The following is a 20,670-nucleotide window of genomic DNA, read 5'->3' on the forward strand; positions in this document are numbered from 1 at the left end:
TGAGAGCCACAAAGGGACAAATGATGCCAAGGCAGTGAGGGACAGCAGTGGCTCCTGGGGGAGAACCTGGGGCTTCTGCAGAAGCCAACTGAGGGAGGGAAGAGTGAGGGCTGGAGGAGCAGGGCAGTGGAGGGGTAAAGAGGGGCTGAAGCTCAGGGGAAGAGGCTGAGGGGAGCAGTGGGACAGCAGGAGAGTGAGGGCAATCACTGGATCTGAAACCTTTTAAGAAACTCTTTCAATGATAATGAAGTGGCAAACCCCAGAGCCCTGCTGTGACCACATGTGTGCTGTGCTTAGGGCAGGAGAGCACCTCAGCAAAGGAGCACAGGAACTGGGTTGTCTTGGGGCTCATTTCCTTGTTCCTATTAGGTGAGCACAAAGTCTCTGGAGTTCTGAGCTAACAGCTTCCCTTTCTTTTGCCCCAACCTCCTTCTTAGACAATTCAACACAGGCTCAAGTACTGCTGCAGAACTGAAGCTGTGGAGCTTAAATGTATCTGTTTCTGAAGTCTTGGGGCTTGTCCATAACAAAAACAAACCCAGAGGTTAGAAAGAGGGTTTGCAGACTGATCTGCAAATGCAAAAATACAAACCCTGTCTCTCTGTTCCTCTGTGTATAAAAATGAGCACAGGCAGATAGGGAAATAAGAGTCAACAAATCCAATTTCATTTGAAGTGGAATCCAATCTCTTGTGGCTTAAAGAAGCCAGAGAATCTTCCCATTTCATTAAATCATACTCCTAAATTTTATTTCAGAAACAAAAGTAATTTCCCCTACTCCTGTGACAAATGTATTCAAGGCAATAAAGCCTGCCACAACACAAGGCTGGTCACCCACTGACTTAGTGACTTACATAAAAACAGTGCTTGATGACTTAGGGGCAAGTATTTTTTCTAGAAATAGGTTATCTGTTAAATAGCAACAGCATCATGAAAAACTAATGGCAGTACATTGTCTAGATGTTCCAGGAGAGCTGATACTTGAGCTCATGTAGTTGCTGACAAATCCCTCAGCACAGGGAGCCAAAGGAAATACTGTCTAGCAGGCAGAAATGTCTGAGCTTATTTTACTGCTAAGACGACCGGGTTCTTTCAAGCAAGACCAGTTTGCTTATTATCAAAGCAACAGATCTGTAGCTCTTCAAAGATGCTATTATTCATTTGCAGATCACAATGTAATAAAGTACTTAATCACTTGTCTTATTGAAGTGGGTGACAGTGAGCAAAGGCCCAGCCACAATGATTAAAGTATTACATTAGTTGGCAACTTTCTGCTTGGCCATCCTGCATCTCTTTTAAAGTCGTGGCCTGTGTGGTCTGTACTTTATACCTTAAACTTCTTGAGCAAGTAAATGGTGCATCTTCAAAGAGAGATGAAAAGATTCAAATAAACATCTGCAATGAGACGTGCTAACTACCACTCTGCCTGCTGGTTTTGGCCAGGGTTTTGCTCTGTGCAAAGCTGCACATCCTGCTAGAGAATGGAATACACTTCCTGCTGAACATGTGGCACTTGTGCTCTTCAGCACTAACCAGCAGCAGTCAGTTGGCAACTCAGAGCACTGGGCAGAGCCTCCCACTTCCTTAATGTTTAATTCTGCATTATTTAAAAATAACTCAAGTATCACATTTACTACACTCTATTCTCTGCTGCTCCAAGATGACAGAGAGATTTGTTGCAATAATACAAAATAATGTGTGAGCCATTGCTCCTTGGAGGGAAAGAAGATAGAATGAGACAACTGCATTTTTAAGAAAACAAGCTGAAACACAGGCTTTGTTCATATTCCAACAATAACTGTTCTATCATCCTTACCATTTGTCAGTTCAAGGTAAAATATAATCCTTTGCTCAAATCAAGCATTAAAACTCATGTATTAATTGGATCAAGCCCAAAGTGAACAGAAGCTTACCTTTAACACTCTATCCACCTCCTGCTTGTTTAGGTCCTCCCCACACTCCTGACTCAGCTGGTTCTGGATGACATTCCTGCGCACTCGGTAGTTTTTCGAAAAGATTTCAAGCAAAACTTGGCGATGCTTTAAAAGAAAATGTATCATAAGTACACAGAAAACAATTATTCCTGTCTGTCTATAAAAACTGCACATGCTTTAGTCTGTACAAAACATTCCCTGAACTGCTTTAGATGATTGCTGCTTTACAACCCTGAAACAATTCCATATACTCCTGCTCTCCAGCAGTGCCTTATCCTCCAAGGGCTCCACAGGAGCCCAGACCCTGTGGCCACACCTGCACCTGTCCTGTGACCTGGGACAGCCCCAAAGGTACAAAAACACACTGAACACATTGCAATGTATTCCTCTCAAATGCTTCCATGGGAGTCCACATCATTCCAGGCAAGAGGTTGGCTAGTGCTTACCTCTTTCCTATAAAAATGTATTCAGTTCATGGAGCTAGGAATTGCACTGCCCATCCACAGGTGGTGAGGCACCTTCCTTTTCACCTTCTTTACTCTGACAGCAGTTAGAACTCAGCAGATGGTCACATATGCTGTAATCATTTCCTACTCTTACATATAAACAGATACAACTGGTAATCTCTGGTTAATGTTGCATTACCATCAAAAGGAAAAAAAAACCTTGGACTGGATGCTGTTCTGAGGCCTGCATTGGAGAACCCTTTCTACTCACAGGTTCAGAAATAGCCACTGAGATGGTTACTGACATGATTACCAACATGTTATGAGCTTCCTTTCAGCTGGAAACAGGTTGGTGTTAAAAACACCAACAGGGAAAGAGGAAAACTATCTGCTGTACCAGTTCCAGAAGCACGGATGCAAAGAATACCAAATGCTCAATAAAAATATAGTGAGGAATGTCACTTATTTTATTATTACCTGATCATAAGTGTCACCAGCTTCCCAAAGTGCATAGACCTTTAGCTCATCTGGTGAGGCAGCAGTCTGTGGAGGAAACTGAGAACAAGAGGCTGTTAAAAATAACCAGCTATTTAATGAGTTCTGCTTAATGATTCCATGATACTGTATCCCTGGACACCCATTACTGAATCAAAACCCTGGCTGCCATGGAATAATAACTGCTGAAACAACCCAACTGCTGGCCCACCCCACACTGGAAGGGGTGCCTTGGCTCTGGCAGCCCTGTGCCTGCTCTGCCCCTGCTCACAGACACCCTGACAGAGCAGAAGCACAGTCTGTGTCACACCTGCGACCCAGGGACTGGGATGAGCACTGTGGCCCCCTGAGGTGTGTGCAAACATGGGGCCATGTTTTACTGATGGCTCTCGTCAGGGTGGGACAACCTGCACAGGGTGCTGGTGCACATCTGTCACACACCAACCATAGCTGGGCTTTCAAGGGGACTGCTGGACATACTGGAATGCCATGAACTGTGCATGGGGACCCCATTTCCCACTGGTGGAGAGTAAACCACCATGTAAGAGAACAATCCCAGGGCTTGGACCTTGATGGTATCCCATGGCAAGATACCTATAGATTTTTCCTGTCAGTAGTGTTTGCTTCCAGGCCATCCAGAACAATAGTCAGCTGAGAACACCAAGTGCATTGCAAGGTCTTTCTGGAGGTTTTTACCTGTACAGTGGCAGGTTTTACAGATTCAGACTCCATCCTGCAGTTACCTGCTTCACTAACCCCAAGTCAGCATCACTGACAAGCAGGTGCTTCTGCTATATTGCCATCTCTGTTTTGGGGCAGACTACAGGACCCCAGAAGACTGAACACTGGCAGACAGTGAAGCAGATATTTGCTCATTTCAGGCTCCAAAAGTGACAGTGGTTTTGCATGTTTTGTTTTTTCCCCATGTACCTAGCTAGAGAAACACACTCATTTTTTCTGAGGCAGAAGCCTCACACCCCTGCAGACAGGGAGCAGCACAACTGCCTCCCCCCCTAAAAAAAAAAATACCATCCATTTGCCTTATCATTTCCCCTTGGAGCAGTGACTAATGAGCACTGCTGGAATATGCCTTCACTCCTGACATGTCTCTTCCTGTCTGTCACTAACGATTTATTCCTTGCTAACCACCCAGACGACTTAAATCAATCATCTATGAAAAGCTAACAAGCCAGTCTCAATTGTTCCAGCATCCCTCAGTCCTGGCTGCTGGTACAAACCAAACCTTTCTTCCCAGCCTCCCTCACACCAGCCAAAAGGCTTGTGCATCACTGAGTGAAAAGATCAGCATTTCCTTTCATGCTCTGTCTCTGATCTTATTGCAAAGGGGAAGGGTTTTGTCCAGTGGGAGCTGCATAGTGGGATTAGCAGCTTTGACTTTCAGGTTAGTCCAAATGGCTGGAATATAACAAGGTTTTACACTTGGTTTAGAGCCAGGATTCAGGCTGACTAGGCTCACAGCACCTGACATAATTCTCCTCCCACAAGGACACTTGCTTTTGAGGAATAATCTCTCTTGTAGGTTTTCAGCAGAGATAAAATCAGATACTCCAGCTTCCCTCTACACAACAGCTGCAGCAGGAATGGCAAAGTGCAGCAGAGCACTGGGAGCACACAGGCACAACCTGCTGGGCTCGACAAAGTGAGCCAGCACAGCCCTGGAGTGCAAACTCCTCCTGCCTCAGCCACAGGGCTGAAACACAGCTGTGTTTATCCAGCCTTTCTGCGAGGAAACGGCTTCCAAACAAACACAGTACTTAGTTGGGAAGAGAAACACACAATCTCCTCCTCCCAGCCAGCCTTCCTCTGAAAACTGCTGCAAGAACTGCTGCCAACAGCACCCTGCTTGCTTGCTCCTGTCACACAGCCTGGCCACGGGAGTGGGAAATGCCATCAGGAATTCTTCAGAGACACGCAGCCCAAGCAGCTTCACTGCCTTGCCATCTGCTGTCCCTTTGCTGGTTTATGTCACCTTGATCTCTCCAGCCTCACCTTGATACAGCTCTCTGCTACCTTAAAATCCTTTTTAAAATATTTGCCCTGTGCCCCTTCCTGCTCTAAGCCCCTAGAGCAAGTGCAACTGGGGCTCTTGGGAGATGAACTCCCTGCTGCTCGAGGTCCCAGGGCTGCCACATTCAAGTGGAACCTCTCAGGGAGGAGCCCTTGGCTCTGGGAATTGTCTCGTTCAACCACTGAGCCACTGCCAGGCGGCCTCACGTTACAGATAAACCAGATGGAAGGGGCTGAGTGTGCCAGAAAAAAAACTTATCAGCTGGAGTAATCCTAAAGGTAAACTGTTGATCTCACCTCTCAGGGAGCCTGGCATTAGTAGCAGCCTGCAGGGCTCTCTGTGAGTGCAGGGCTGCACCCCACCCCGTCAGCCCAGCCAGACAGGACACACACAACAGTTACATCATTTCCTGAGGCCTCAAAAATATCCTCAAGTTTTGGGCAGAACCTTGCCACTCCACAGGCCATGGGAAGAGAGCCATGGCAGGAGCCAGTCACCCCCCAGACTGCAGGAAATGGGTGTCGATCCTCAGGAGCCCGAGTCCTGCACAAACACTTCCCATGGAGTGGGAGAGCAGCTCAGCCTGCACAGCTCAGGGCACAGACACCGTGTCCTGCCTGCCCAAAGCTCCTCTCCTCTCTGTCTGTCCCCTCTCCTCACCCTCTCCCAAGGCAGCACCAGCCCAGGATTTGCTCTTTCCTGACCTGTGCTTTTTCCTCCTACTTGATGAAGCCCCGAAGCACAGCAAGCACAGCAGCCTGCAGGCATCCCCAGGGCCTCAGCTGCAGCTGGAGTGTCCTCTCCTGACTGAGAGCAGTTACTAACTGGGCCTTGCCGTGGAAATCGCAGCTCCTGCCAGACACCCTGAGGGTAACTGAATCGATTTCTGCCCCAGTGTGTGAGAGGTGGTAACAGTTACCCCTTCCCATCATCTGGACTCACCACCCAGCAACACCGTCACAAAAAGGTGAAATCAAATTTCTGGTAGCAGTTTAAGGAATTCACTACCCAGAGTCTGGCCCATGGGTATTAGATGGACACAGCTCAACTACAGCTGAGGGTCTGCTGTTGACTTAGACCACCCTCAACTGGAATGAGTAATCATACAAATTCGCACAAAGGTGCAGTCGATATCACTACTCCATGTATGAATGGCTATATAAACTGATCCTTCAGATTTGAAGAAAGTCCTGGCCCCAAATTTTACACCTATACCCTCTAAAATACTGTTCATCTCATACCCCAGGTGCTGTTGGTCAGCTCTGTAATAGATCCTACATTCCCTAACCATTTTAACATGGTTAGGTTTCAATTGCCATTTTCAGCCACATGTTTTCTATAATAGGTAAGCACTCAAGCCAAGAGTGTCTTCACCCCCCACAGAACATAATTTTAATTACCTCAGATCATCGATTTTTATCACCAAAGCACTTCCAATTACAGAAAACTAATGACTAACTACGAAATCCCAGGCTGAACAACCCTCCAGGCTTTCCCTGAGCCCAGGCGCCCTTGTTGGGTTCTGACAAAATTGTCCAGGGGAACAAACAAGAAACACCAAAGTGTCTGAGCCCATGCAAAGAGTAAACCCAACCCCAGCACCTTTGGCATCTGCACAGAGCATCAGGGGAGGCTCAGGGGCAATGATTTACCTTGCTGACAGCAGTACAGGCTCATACACAAGAGCTTAAGTATTACAGTAAATTCTGAATCAGCAGAATTAAATTTGCAACAGTGTCCTCAAGAGACATTCCAGGGACCACGTCTGCACCTCTGCAGGTCTCCTATGACAGGGTTTTCTACATAGAAGGAAGTTCCCGACCACCTCTCTTCAGCAGGATTTCATTTTGCTTTTTGAAAAGAGAAACAATCTCATTTTCACTTCTTCTGTGGATTTCCAAAATCTCCGAATTTCCAAAGCAAACAAGCCCCAGTCCCAAGTACCAAAGCAGGAATGACCTCAGCTGTTTACCATCAGCATGGCAAAGGCACACATGACACCAGGCACAAGGGAGAGCCTGACCAGCACTCAGACAGTTCCAGGCAAGCACCACTCCAGGACTTAGAAACTGCCAGGAGAGGAAGCAGAAAGCAACCACAATTGGTGCTCTCCCTAGTGACATTTCCAGGCTGTTACTCAGGTCCCAGGTGCCACAACATGTACTTTGCACATGACTGAACATGTTCCTGCTGCCCCCAGCAGCTCCCATGCTTCAGGCTCTCCCAGCCCTCCTGCTTCCTGCTCTTTGGAGCAGTTCACACGTTCTTTCTCCTCTGCCCCCAAAGGCAGCTGCTCCCAACCTCCTTCTGGTTGAAACCCAACCAGTAGTGCCAGATGTCTTGTAAAATTAATTTCCTTTTAGGCTCTTTCCCATGATGCCAGATTCCCTTTGCTCTCCTAAGCAATCCACAGTCTCACAGCCCTGCTCTGTCTCACGCAATCACACACGTCATTTCCATATGGACAAAGAAACAGACACCTCTGCACAGCCTAGAAGGAAACAGTGGCCAAGGAAACCTGCTGCAGATGAGCTTTGCAGAGGCTCAGCTGGGTGTGCCCTGCTGCTCCCAGGCAATGTCACCTTTCGTCTCCCAGCTGGGTCCCTGTTCCCAAGGGAAGGAGCTTGTGCAATTCCAGGAGAGCTGATGGGAACCTGGGACCGCCTTAGATCATGTTAACAGGAGCAAGTTGGGACAGCAAATCACTGTGGCCTAACACCTTGGATGTGGAAACAGAGCCCCAAGGACAACAGGGCAGAGAGGACAGAGTGCAAAAGCCTGCCAGAAGCAGGACCCCAGAACAGAATGCCGGCAGTTTCAACATGTCCAATACTGGACAGTTACTCCGAGCACATCTGTCCTTTGGGTACATCAGCACAGGACACAAATATTTCACATCTCAGATGTTTAACTGCCCCTCACCCCACATCCCTCCCCCAAAGCACACCAAGGGAAAACCATACTTACAGGCACCAAAATCTGTTTGCAGCCAGTGTCCAACACCATGTCCTGTAACATTTTGTCTGAAATGCCACTGAACAAGGTATGTCCTGGAGGCAGACTGGCTAAGTGAAGGTTAAATAACCGTTTAAGCTCACTCAGGGTGAGTACAAATTGTTTCTTAAATGTCGACGACACAAAGGCCTTCAGTTCCTGGGCGACCCTGTCGATGCAGCCCCCGGGCAGGTGGCCATTCACAGGGTCCATGGAGCCTTGGGCTGTGTGCAGGCCATTGACCAGCCCGTTGTTGAGGCCCTCGTGGGCTGAGGTCTCCATGGGCTCCTCCCCACTCACAGGCTCCTCTTTAATGCGGATATTGGGAATATCCATCCTGGCCGAGGCATCATTTGATTTCAACTCTGCCTTCTGCTTCTGGAGCTCCTTCTCCAGCTGCCCATAGTTCTGCTTCACTTTTGCTTTAGCCATGTTGACCCTTTGCTCCCCGGAAACCAGCAATGGATGAGCTGGTAAGAAACAAAAGGTATCATAAATCTCAGCAGGGCTCATAGTGAAATAAAACCAGGAAACATCATCTGCTTATGAAATCTCAGGCATAAACCCAGTCTGTTGATTAGATTTTACATTAGTTTTGGGGAGTTTTGCTGGTTTTTTGAGGGCAGTGTGTGTTTGTTCAATCACCAGGGCCTTTTCCACAATTCAGGAATCCAGGATACAGACTGCTTACACATCTCTGCTTGTGGTCTGAATACTTCTATGTCCAACAACTCTTCTTTTTGTCTTTTAGTTCTCTAGTGGCTGGTAGGGCCTGGTGCAGCCCCTGCCAGAGACAGCACCAGGATGTCACCAGGTACAGGGAGCAGTGTGGAAGGGTTAACAGTGAACCTGAACACCCTTGCAGCATGAGGTACACAGCACCAGAGGCTGAAACCCTCTGTTTAGTGTCATTACCCAATAACAGGGAGAGAGGGGCAGGAAGGAGTTGTTTCCCATGGAATCCTGCACTTCTTCCCCTCTCCACACCCAGCCATCCAAAGGTGAAAGGAAGGGGTGTGTTGGCAGCAGAGGAATCCAGTCCTTGCCAAAGCAAGGAGTGCAGTGTTTGAGGCAAAGGCATGCCCAGCACATACGCTGTTATCTTCTCTGCTGTTAGGCTCACTAATCCTCTCCAAATAACCCAACACCTAATCCTTCCTAGCAGATCAGACATGGGGTATTGAAATGGATTAATATGTTCCTTTGTCAGTTCTGCTTAGACTCCTCAATTGCTCCAGTGTCTGGCAATGAACCAAACGTCCAGTTTAAACTCTGGAACCTCAAGTTTTCAGTCTTTTAGGATTTTGGAGCAGTTGCTTTGATACTCTCACTGGGATCCATAGTGGGGAAGGATGCCAAAAAGAGACAGTTGCACACCTCCATACAGTGTCCTGCCATTACATTGTCCAGTAATTGCTTGGCCCTCACCCACACCAGAGCCCAGTGCAAATCAGGGAACTAAAAAAATCACCTCATTCACATTAAGTTGCATAAACATTAAATTGAGAATTATTTGTGCACTGGCCCTGTCTGTGCTCCCTTCAGGAGCTGGCTACACCCCACAAGCTGCCTTAAATGAGCAAGTGGGTAAGAGAACCAGCTGATTTTACAGTGACAAACAGTGAGTTCCCAGGGCCACAGACTCCTCCTGGCTCTGCTACAAGGATGCCACAGTAGCTGGTGTCACTCCAACTTCAGTGACATTAGTACAGACCGATCTGTCTTAAATATTCCAGAGGAAATAGTAAGAACAAAAAGACATTAAACCACATATTAAACAAGACCAGTCTCTCCACCACATTCCAAACCAGAGGGAAACTCCAAAACATTACTCAGGAATATGGATGGGTGGATGAATACATGCAAGTGCTTCAACATGATCCAAGCACAATTCCATTTACCTGATTGTGCCTCTTGTTTCTTTGGTGTCAAGTGCTCCTTTAAGAGATTATAGACCTTTTCTAATCTGCAAGACAAAGACACAATATACCAGGACAGTTTCAGTTGTTATGTCTGCATGCAGCTATGCCACCTTTAGCCATTAGCTTGAACATTCCATCTCTCCAGGGAGGCAAGAACCAGGAATGACTTGAGTGATGCAGTGACACTCCCCACCACACCACTGCCTGGGCACTGTGAGGGGGAAGCTCTGAGGCAATACAGATCAGATTATCTATCAGTGTCAACAGAACCTTTGTACTAAACAGTTCTTTGCTTTTAGCTTATTCCCCAAAATACAGTAAACTATTTACTTGGCCTGAATGCCCATCCACAGCATCTGCTGCCTCTGAACTATATCTGGATGCTTCTTAACAAAATCTTCATCGTAAGGGAGCATGAACTCCCAACCTTTGTTTATTCTTGCCACAGACATGTGCTCTAGGAAGTCTTTCACATCTTCCGGGCAAAGCTAGAAGAAAAAGAAAAAGCATAAATAACATGGAAGTCAGTTTACACAGGACAGATGCAGCAATGAGCATTGTGCATGAGACAGGAGAGCTGGGTTTATTTGGTGTATAGGAAGCACCTCTGTGGGCACACACCCAGCTAAGTCAGAGATACTCATCCTGCTCTGCAGCACCAGCACTTTCACACACTGTTAAAAGCCCAGGACTTCAGAGAGCAGTGGTGATTAATCACCCCAGAGTCAAATAGCTCATGGCATATTTTGCAAAGAAAAGGGAGTTTCCAAACTGAGATGAAAAGGCTCTATGGGGAAGAGAAGCATATTCTACAATGTTAATCTTATTTTAGAGCTGCAGGCCAGACATGCTGCACCTACACATGCCCAGCTTTTATGCACTGGTTTTTACATTCCAAAAATAGATGGTCTGTGCATAAACTGACTCATGTTTTATCATTTTAGTGCATTTTAAAGAATTTGGGTTTTGACTTAATGTTCCTCATTTGTTTCCCACTTTTATCAGAATGTTCAGGTGCCTGAGCTGCTTTCAAATTTTCACTCAATATTGTAACTGGCAAATGCCAACAGAAGAGTTGCTCTTAAGACACACAAAGCAGAGCTTATACAGCTACTGTGGGCTGTGTAAGCACCTTCAGTCAGTTCAATTTAAACTGTGCCCAGCTTCCCACTGAAACACAAGAGAGGAACAGATGCATTCCAGTGGCTCAGCTACAAGGCCATCTTGGAGTTGTGGAAACTTGTGGGAGTTGCTCAGAATGTTTTATTCTAGAAAGAGTATTATCTATACCTTCCAAATGGAGAGCAAAGCAGGCACTGTGAGAGGAAAGGCTTCCAGCAGCATCCACTATCTACACCCACACAATACCCAGCAGCATTTGGCCAACTTATCACCACCTTTGGGTTTAGGAAGAAAAGGAATCCACTCACCTTCGTAACTGCTGCTACTTCTTTTCTCACAACCCAGCGGTCCTGTGTGAATTTCCACATCTAGGAAGGGAATAAAAGAGGAAAACCTAATAACTGCATGTAGCAGTGGCTTTACTGAAGTCATAGCAATGACCTTTTTCAACAGTGTTACCACAAAGAGAAGCGCCATTCCTTTCAAGAACGTAGAAGTGATTCTCAGCCAGCTAGAGGAAAAACACTGTCTGGTTCTTTCTGTCCTCAAACAGCCATGAACACAGGACCAAAAGCTTTGAGAGACTATGGTGTGCCTTGGCAAACCTCTGACTACAAAAGCTATAATCAATCTCTTGAACTTGAACTCCATTTACTTTCAAAATAATAAACAAACAAAACCCCAACAAAACCACTGCAGGGATGCTGGGACCCCAGAAGTCACACCTGAGGTTCAGCTTCTCACATACCTCATCACCAGCCTAGAAACACTCCCTATGCACTCTTACATAGGGGCCTGTGGAGGCTGATGACTGTTGCCCTTCAGCAGCAGAGCCCCTGCAGAGTACCTGCTCCCCTCCTGCATCCCCATCACAGTCACTCAGAGTTATGCCAAAATGTCTTGTCACTCACACACTTGTCCCCAGGTAGGGGACAGCCAGGTGCTCTGCACAGCAGCTCCTGAGGTCCAAATCCTGAGAGGCAACTGCTGAGGGCAGGTGACAGGACTTGGGCAGAACACTGCCTGAAAATGACCTTTAATTTCTTCCTGTCTCCATTTAAATAAGCTGCAGCCTCTTTTATTCTGTGTATATTAATAATGTTGTTAAGAATCCAAAATCTCATTACAATCTCATGACAATTTCTTCCTGCCCTATGACATCATCCATACTTCCTTCTCTCCTATTCAGCTTCTCTCTGCCCACAAATACACAAACCCAATCTACTCACTTTAGGGCACAGGGCATTTCTGTTTTAAAGCACAAGAAGTCCATAAATTTTTTTTTTAACTTATTAATTCCTTCACACAAATACATCTAGGGAAATAAAGTTCACTTTTTAAGCTAGAACACATTTTATCCACAGATGCAATACAGCACAACATACTATTTCTGAGTCTTAAAATCAGACATTTCTCTTTGTCTGAAAGCCAGAAATATTGATCCTTTCTATTTTCTAACATTTTAACTTTTTCCTTCCTGTAGTATTAATCAGCAAACTATTTGCCTTTAAGATCAACAGAGATCCATTTCTCATGGAAGGTATATTTGACATAATTCAAATGAAAACAATGTATCTTTTCATCCTAAATACTAAAACAGTATCCTTACTTTACTGAGCATAATAATTCTGGTCCCTGAACTTTACACACGACGTGTCACCTAATCTGTTGTGTCCTAAAAACTTATGTCACTGGGTCACACCTGAATCCAGGTCTCCATATGGGCAGTGTCCTGGGCAGACACCAAGAGATAAGGCAAAGTCACGTTTCCATCACCATCAGTTTGATCTTACAGTAGTACTGTAATACCCTTAAGGTCTCTTGCAAAGCATTCTCCTGTTCAGAGCTAAACCTCATGAACAACCTCTGCACAAACAGTCAGGTCTAACTGAAACAAACGAGAGCTGTGCACTCATCAGATTTGCTCTGGTGGGGCAGAAGCCATAAACTGATTATGAACCTAGGAACCACTTAGTAACTTAATTCTTTCCATGGTTTTAATGAAAATAAACACAATGCAGAGATTGTTCCTTTTTGCTGTGGTGATGTGTGTGTTTACAAGACCCGTATTCATTTCAACTTCCATGTACAGCTACTGCTCACAAAAGGTGCCTGGGAACAAAGTCCTTTCACTGATTAGCAGCCCTAGGGAATAAAGTCTTTTTCAAAGATCAACAGTGAATGCTCACGGAGCACAAGGCTTACCCACACTGCCCTCCTGAGCCCTCAGTCCTGAGCCCATGGAAATAGAGCTGGAGAAACAAGCACTTCATTATCCAGTGCTGACTGTTCTGCAAGCCCCACACTGTGAGGGCAATGTGATAGTGCTCTACAGCATGTGTTAGAAAGGGATGAATGCTGCTAATGACAGATGATCTGAACCTGCCAGCCAACACAATGTCAGCCTACACCAACACTCCCATGGCAGACTTGTAACAACACCCTCAGGATTAAAGCACAAACAACTTCCTTGGAGGAAACACCTCACTGTAGTAGAGCAGAAGAGTTTTGCAATGCTGTGGCCTCCCAGGCAAGCTTTGACTGTGTTTTCCTTTAAAAGCAACAAATACTTTTATACTTACAACAAAATCTCTCCCTCTACAGAGCACTTCTGCAGGAACTCCACTGTGGGGACTAGAAGTATCTTTCGGGTAGAGAACATCACTGTTAATTAAAAAGGAAGAGAAATTAGTAACTAGGTACTCCAGAAAAATTACATTGTGAAGATTAACATAACAAACATGCCCTCCCTGTTCTGCAATTAAATTATACCTTTATCCAAAGCATGGTTTTCATTAAAGGCATTAATATTGGTGTAATTACACCATTGCAGTTACATTAGTGCAGAAAGGCTTAGACCAGCAAAGCACAGCCTTGTGGCATGCAGGCATGTGCAACACAGCTACAAGCTCTGCTTTGTTCTTGCAAAGCCTACCCTCCCTTGGATCCATGTAAATAAGACCAGAATGATCTTAAGAAGTGCTTAGGCTAACCTAGTATGCAGCCTTGAAGGCAGCATTTAGCCAAAATGCTGATGTATGGGCAAGAGAGTTTTTTATTTCCTGCCCAGCAATCAAGTGTTTAACAGAACAATATTACAAAATGCCATACTCAAACCAACAGCCCCAAGACCAACATTACTCTCTGTCCTTGTGTGCTTGCAGAGCCAGCTGATGACATGTGTTACCAACTCACCAAAGCCCCACAGCAACTCAGGTTCACCATCTTGATCCCACCCAGGCCAAAGAAATGGGTCCTCACTCTGTTCAAAGCTCTGATGTGTGCTGCCCTGTGCCCAAACACCCCATCCACTACAGATCCACACATTATCCTCAGATTAGTAGCAAAGAATCACTTATAACCTAAGAACAATCTGAATGCTAATATACTGTCTTTTAACTTGCTCTCAGCTTTCTACTGTAACAGCTGGAGGGACAGCACGGTTGCTGTAAAAGCTGGTCACATTGCTAACACAGGCCTGCACCACAATAGCTGAAACAGCCTGCTGGCACACTTGGACTGGCAGCTGATGCCATTCATCTTAACACAGCTATTCCAGAGACTGTAAATCCCAGCATGTAGGGCTCCACCCAGGTAAAAAAAAAAAAAAAAAAAACCACAAAACCATGCTGCATTTTAGACTTCAATTCCCAATAGGATGTTCTATCCTAATAAAGAGGAAGATAATACAGACTCTAATTCATGTGGTAAACTCAGTACCCCCAGGCTTGATTTATTGAGTAATGCCTTCTAGAGGGCAGTTTTCAGCTGACAATAGCAGCATCCACTGATGAACAGCAATGGGACTGCACAGAGATCCTTACAGGACTTAATTTTGCTAAGAAATACTACAGCTAACATTGGTTTAATTTTCTGTGTTTCTATTTGATGCTAATCTCTGGAAGAATTCAGAACAGCTCTCTCAGAAAAGAACGAGTGCAGACATCAAAAACCTGCCATAACTCAGATGCAAGCACATATTACATCGCTGCTCAGCCATAATCCCACTTGGGACCGGTACTGAGGCATTATCCTTTCACAGCAACAGTCTGGGTATGGAACAGCTGACAGCAGGGAGATGCAGAGAACACGACACGGAAGGTTTGCAGAGCAGCGGGTGTTTGGGGCGGCGAGGGCGGGCAGGGAGCCCCGTGGTGCCGGGCAGGGAGTAGGGACAAAGCCGGGCAGGGAACCCGCGGGGACAAAGCCGGGCAGGGAACCCGCGGGGACAAAGCCGGGCAGGGAACCCGCGGGGACAAAGGCGGGCCGTACCTCTTCACCACCCAGTTTCCCTGGACCAGCAGAGCCACCTGCTGTACGCAGCGCAGCACGGCCGTGGCGTCCGTGCCCGAGCCCAGCAGACTCAGCAGGTTGGCGAACGGCATCACCTTCACTGCAAGGCAAACACAGAGTCACAGGTGGCACTTGCACACCCGGGAACAAGGGGTCAGCGTGTGCACGGGCAAAGATTTATCTTGGGGAAAGAAATAAAGCCTTGGTTTTACTCAGTTTTACCCTCCCGTGCTATAGGCATTATCCATTCTGAAAGTATCTGCTAGTGTTGTAGCACAGTCGAGTGGCTGAACTGGTCACAAATTAATGTATTAATAAAATAATTTTAAAAAACCTCAACAACCTATGCCTTTGGCAATATATGTAAGCAGAGCTACCTGATAAGGCGGGATGCTCCTGAGGTAAAATCCTCAGGATTTGCTCTCATCAGAGAGTAATCCTGAAGAGACAAAATAAAATTCCAAGGTGACACTGATGAAGTAAGTATCATTAAAAACTTTCCAGAAAATGCCAAAGTGCAGGCTATAGGTGCTCAGACCCCACATTCCAGGAGATACTTGCTGAAATAAGTGTATCCAGAAAGCTATCATCAAATTAGAAATTTTTCAAAGAGTAGACTGATGGCAAGTGTTATCAACAGCCAGATCAGCTGTCACTGCCCTTTTTGGGAAAGGCTTGGGATTTAGATTCTTCAGAGAACCAGACAGACCGTCTGGTGGGGTGACAGAACTGGTAATACTGGGGAAGGCATCTTATCTGGGACAACTAGAAGTCACAAACATATTACAAATGCTACAAACCGTTCTTCATCAGGATCTTGATCTGATCAGCAAGGGGTAAAGTTCTCAGCTGGGCCATAGAAAGCACGTTGCTTGGAGCCATCGGTTTGTCACTGCAGATAAACAAAGATTTTCAGCCCATGAAAAAAAGAATCCAGCCAATGTGGACTTTGAACATTATGCACACTTACTTCTCTTCCTCTACGCTTGGAGGCATCAGCATCATTAAATATTCACTAGAAGAAAAAGAAACACGTTCTTTAAAATGCTTGTTCTTGGGACTTGCTAGGTTTCTCACTTAGAGTAAACCTGCTTGTGTGAATCTACAAAACCAACATCAGCCTGAAAAGAGCTCTCCCTTCCACTCCCATCTCTTCTGAACTAGTAAAAGTTACTGACACTCATGTGCCCGAAGAGAGAGTATGAAGTGAGTCAGAATCCCATTTCTTTTGTACAGCAAAGGTCCAAACAGAGGAGCTGTACAAGGAAATATATTAAACAGAGGTGCTCTCACAGCCATCAGCAGGGTCATGTGAAACCCCACAGAGAGAATCAAGCCAGCAAAAAGCAAAATTTCTGTCCCACTCATGCAATTACCAGTGTCTGTGAGAAAGAATCGGATCCAAAAGACTCTTCAGAACACCTATCACTGATTTACTGATGTTAAATGTTAAGAAAAACATGCCCACACCATTAACCAGAGCCAGACTCGGCCACTTCACTTACTTGGGCCATGGCTGTCCCAGGGGACAGGGAAGCAATGACTGCATTATGGAAGGCTCCTGTAGAGCTGCAGTCACCAAGAAACAAACACTAACACCTTTCAAGTAGTTTCAGTTGTCCCCACAAGTCACAAAGGGAAATTTTAGAAGATTTGCTAACAATGGAAGTTATTGGCTTCAGAGTATTAATTTATATTAATTGGAAGCTGTTTTTAATTTTTCTTCGCAGTATTTACAGTCCAAATTATGTAGGGTTGTGATAATGTACAAGAAGCTACAACCCTGAGTAAAAACAAGAGTTTTTAATCTCAAGGGTATAGGGAAACAAAGAAAGCAACCTCAATTTCATCAATAAGATGAAAGCTAGTTTGTTTCTGTATTTTTTTTAACAATTCGACTTTTATCATGAATAGGATTTTCAAAGAGCAGATTTTTAAAGAATATACCTGCTTATTATTCTGAAAACAATTCCAACTAATTAATGCCATTTCTGTAGGAAACCACCAAAGCATTACCTGGGAGATTTAATTAATTCTGTGTTTTCAGCAAGGCCATGACCTTGACTAAATAAATACTGGCGCTCATGTTCAGAACGGCTATCCTGGAGATAGGGAAAAAAACAGAGTTATTATCACATATTGAAAATACACAAAATGCCAGAGAGCTGGATTTCCCATTCCAAACTATGACCACCCTGTCATCATTATACCACTCAAGCATCCCACCTCACTAACTGATGTTTTGCTTTCACTCCCTTGTGTGATACTCATGTGATATGGGAACATCTCCCTTGCTATGCCTTTGAAACCTCCTGACAGACATGCACAAGTCAGCCAAACAGGATTTCTCACACCTGACTGAATGGGTTTCCCAAGTCTTTCACAAAGTTCAGTTTATAACCCAAGACCCAAGTGATTCTTACACTCAGACCCACCCTTTATATTTGTCCAGCTCTCAGTTTTGAAGTGTGAAGACCCCAAAGCATTATCCAGCAGAGGAGATACAGAACACTGCAGGGTCTGTTTCAACCTACAGACCTCCTCTTCTTCATTATCTTTTGATGATTTCCTGATTCTCATGGGCCCAGATCTAAAATCAGTTTTGGACCTGGCTGAGCCTTTAGGCCCAGGCAGCCTCCTCAGGAGCCAGCACACACCTACCTTCAAGCCATAATAATGTAGGTGAACCCAGTGCTCTTCTGCTTGTCTCTTCTGCAGGAACTCATAGGACTGAACACGTCGCTGCCGAGCTTGTTCAGTCTCAGGGCGGGAGAATCGGACCTAGAAGATTTGGCCATCATTCAATACAGCCCTAAAACCCTTGGAAAAAACCCATCTGCATTATTGATTTGGTGTATCAGTAACAAGCTAGGGGCCCTAGCTCCAATCAATCACCCCTTGCTCTCCGTGCCATCTTTATGCCTGTGCAACAAGGGTGAGTCCAACTGGCCTCCCCCACCCAAGCCCAAGTCAGCAGGACTAGCTGAGCTTTGCTGTCCTTTCATTTCACTCTGAATTGTCAAGCTTTCTTGTGAACTGTTGCCTGAGCCAGCATAAAAAGGAAAATGTGGACATACAGTAATTTGCTTAACATCATCTTCAGCTTCATCCTGGGATGAATCACCACCTGCCAGAAAACACAAAAATAAACATGGCACTGCAGTGAAAGAGCCAAAGGCAGTCTGGGGGCCCGCGCAGGAAGAAAACACACTGAGAACTCCACATGCAGGGGTTCAATCCCAGCCTGCCAAGCTATGCCATGTATGACAGCACCACACTGCTCCTGTGATAGGATACTCTCTGGCCATGACTTTTCCAGTGGCAGTGGTGACACAGCCCCTTTTGTCACCACCCAGCACTTCCCATCCCTTTGCCAATCTCCCACACTGTGCTCATAAAAGCATTTAGGTAAAAAAAAAAACCAAAATCAGTGAAACAATCTGAGAAATGGCCTAATAATGACTCTGCTGTTAGAATAAACACCTTCAGAACAGAATGACTCTTGTCAGTCACATTATAGAGAAAACTTGTATCTCACATCCTCTAAGAAAACATAATTGTGGAGAATTTACCTTCATTAGCAGCTTCTCTTTCTCGGTGTTTTGCATCAGCCTTGTCCAAGTAGGTGAAGCTTGGCCTCAGCTGAAGAATTCCGTGTAGTGGAGTCAAGTGAAGCTCACCTGAGAAAGAGAATTAATGCTGGTAAAACTGATTTTTTCCACTGCACAAGGACACAACTTTTCATTATCTCCCTGTCTCTGCAAAGCCACAGCTTCAATTGAGCATAAATATTTAATACAGCAAAATGTAAAAACAGATTGAAGTGAAAAATTCATTCAGTGCTCAGGATTGCAAGGGAATATGAAAGACCAAGACCTGTTTCTGTTATTTTGCCTTTTGTGTTGAAACCAGAACTTGTAGAGGAGCCACATTCTGGCACAGGCCTGACCCATAGTCCAGAAGACCCCTAGTAAAATAGTCATCACTGAAAACAATCTACATATTGCCATCTCAAATGATGATCAGACCAAAACTCTCTGATGGCCTGGGCAGTCAAGAGAGGGACAAAAAGTGCTGAACAGGAAAATAAGACAGACAAAATTAGATTAAGAAAGCAATATAAATAAAATTGGTAATTTCATGCTACAAGTGTATATTATTTCAGTCCACCATGAACTGTTAAGATTCTGCAGGCATCTACAAACCCAGGGTGCTCTTACACAATATTTACAATTTTGCTAGACCTACTCAAGGACTCTTGGGACATTGATAAGGGAAAATTTTCCTCTCTTTAAAGACCCATCAGTCGATTAAAACCTATGACAAAAAAAAAAAGATCAAACAGGCCTTATCTTAACACTGAAATGAGTATGTTTCACTGATGTGAGGGTTAAGTAAAAGAAACTTACCTTTTTTATAAACAGCAGCTGCATAGCGGGAAACATTACTGGCAGCTTGGGAAGAGGAGAAAGTTTGCTTGTCCATCAGCTTCCTGCAGACAGAGGAGGGCAGTGAGATGGCATTCCACAGGCAATGTGGCATGCAGTTGCCAAAAGTCTGAAAGCACCAATTTTTAAAACTGACTCTCAACAACTGCACCAGACAAATATCCATCACTTCTCTCGGCAAATCTGAATTCATGACACCCCCCCAAAAATGTAGGTTACTCTTAAGAATACTTGATACAGAACAGTGTCCAAAGCAGCCCCCATAACTGTACAGCCACTGGTGGACACACAGATATCTGTGCTCACCCCAAAAAGGAAAGGAAGGCAAAGAGGACACTTACGAGGAATAGGTGCTTGTTTCATCTGTACATGTGCCATCCACGTTGAGGGCAATCTGCTCTCCCTTGCTGCGGCAGTAGTTAGGATTCAAAGTATCAATGGCCATCTCCAGTTCAACCTAAAGAATATCAGGGAAAGACAGTTAATTACCATGGCACAACCCCAAACATATCAATTAAAACTCAACCCCACACTTTCAAACATTTCCACAGGTTTACAGCAAATTTAACTACATAAGCAGCATCATTCAAATCCACAGGGCAAATCTCACACAGAGTTGAACAGTACATGGATGGGTTTGGTACAGTGAGATCATTTAAACAACAAGCTGAAGATACATAAACTCCCATGTACATGAATGGGATCAGAAAAAGCAGAGTTCTTTAGGCAGCCCTGAAATACACATCCATTTTGCTGGATTTCTTCCATGACATTATCAGTCTAATTTACTTATCAGAATAGATCAGGTGCACAAGCAACCTCCTTCAAGCCTCCCCATCACTGAGGGACCATTCAGAATCTCTCCTAAGATGAATTTCCTTCTAGTTTGGCTACAGGAATACAAACTAACTGTGTCCTCTTTAGAGGCAAAGGCCTGGATTCTGCTAATTGAAGACTGCAGCATTTAGCACTAACTTTCACTTGTTCA

General features: G+C 45.1%; 1 protein-coding gene across 1 annotated transcript in view; it reads right to left on the reverse strand.

Annotated features, from left to right (window-relative positions):
* Window positions 1-20,670, reverse strand: part of POLR3E (RNA polymerase III subunit E) — a 30,384-nt gene that overhangs the window by 2,742 nt on the left and 6,972 nt on the right. Inside the window, exons 5-20 of the mRNA XM_083872432.1 lie at window positions 20,024-20,139; window positions 19,644-19,726; window positions 18,807-18,914; window positions 18,312-18,361; window positions 17,896-18,015; window positions 17,251-17,336; window positions 16,205-16,249; window positions 16,035-16,126; window positions 15,214-15,334; window positions 13,524-13,605; window positions 11,250-11,309; window positions 10,150-10,307; window positions 9,799-9,863; window positions 7,871-8,367; window positions 2,857-2,934; window positions 1,913-2,038 (exon numbers count right to left, since the gene is read on the reverse strand). Of these exons, the coding sequence (XP_083728558.1) occupies window positions 1,913-2,038; window positions 2,857-2,934; window positions 7,871-8,367; window positions 9,799-9,863; window positions 10,150-10,307; window positions 11,250-11,309; window positions 13,524-13,605; window positions 15,214-15,334; window positions 16,035-16,126; window positions 16,205-16,249; window positions 17,251-17,336; window positions 17,896-18,015; window positions 18,312-18,361; window positions 18,807-18,914; window positions 19,644-19,726; window positions 20,024-20,139 (1,887 nt within the window). The remainder of the gene's footprint in view (window positions 1-1,912; window positions 2,039-2,856; window positions 2,935-7,870; window positions 8,368-9,798; window positions 9,864-10,149; window positions 10,308-11,249; window positions 11,310-13,523; window positions 13,606-15,213; window positions 15,335-16,034; window positions 16,127-16,204; window positions 16,250-17,250; window positions 17,337-17,895; window positions 18,016-18,311; window positions 18,362-18,806; window positions 18,915-19,643; window positions 19,727-20,023; window positions 20,140-20,670) is intronic.

The sequence above is a fragment of the Zosterops lateralis genome (genome assembly GCF_965231275.1).
Source record: "Zosterops lateralis genome assembly, chromosome: 15".
Classification (NCBI taxonomy): domain Eukaryota; kingdom Metazoa; phylum Chordata; class Aves; order Passeriformes; family Zosteropidae; genus Zosterops; species Zosterops lateralis.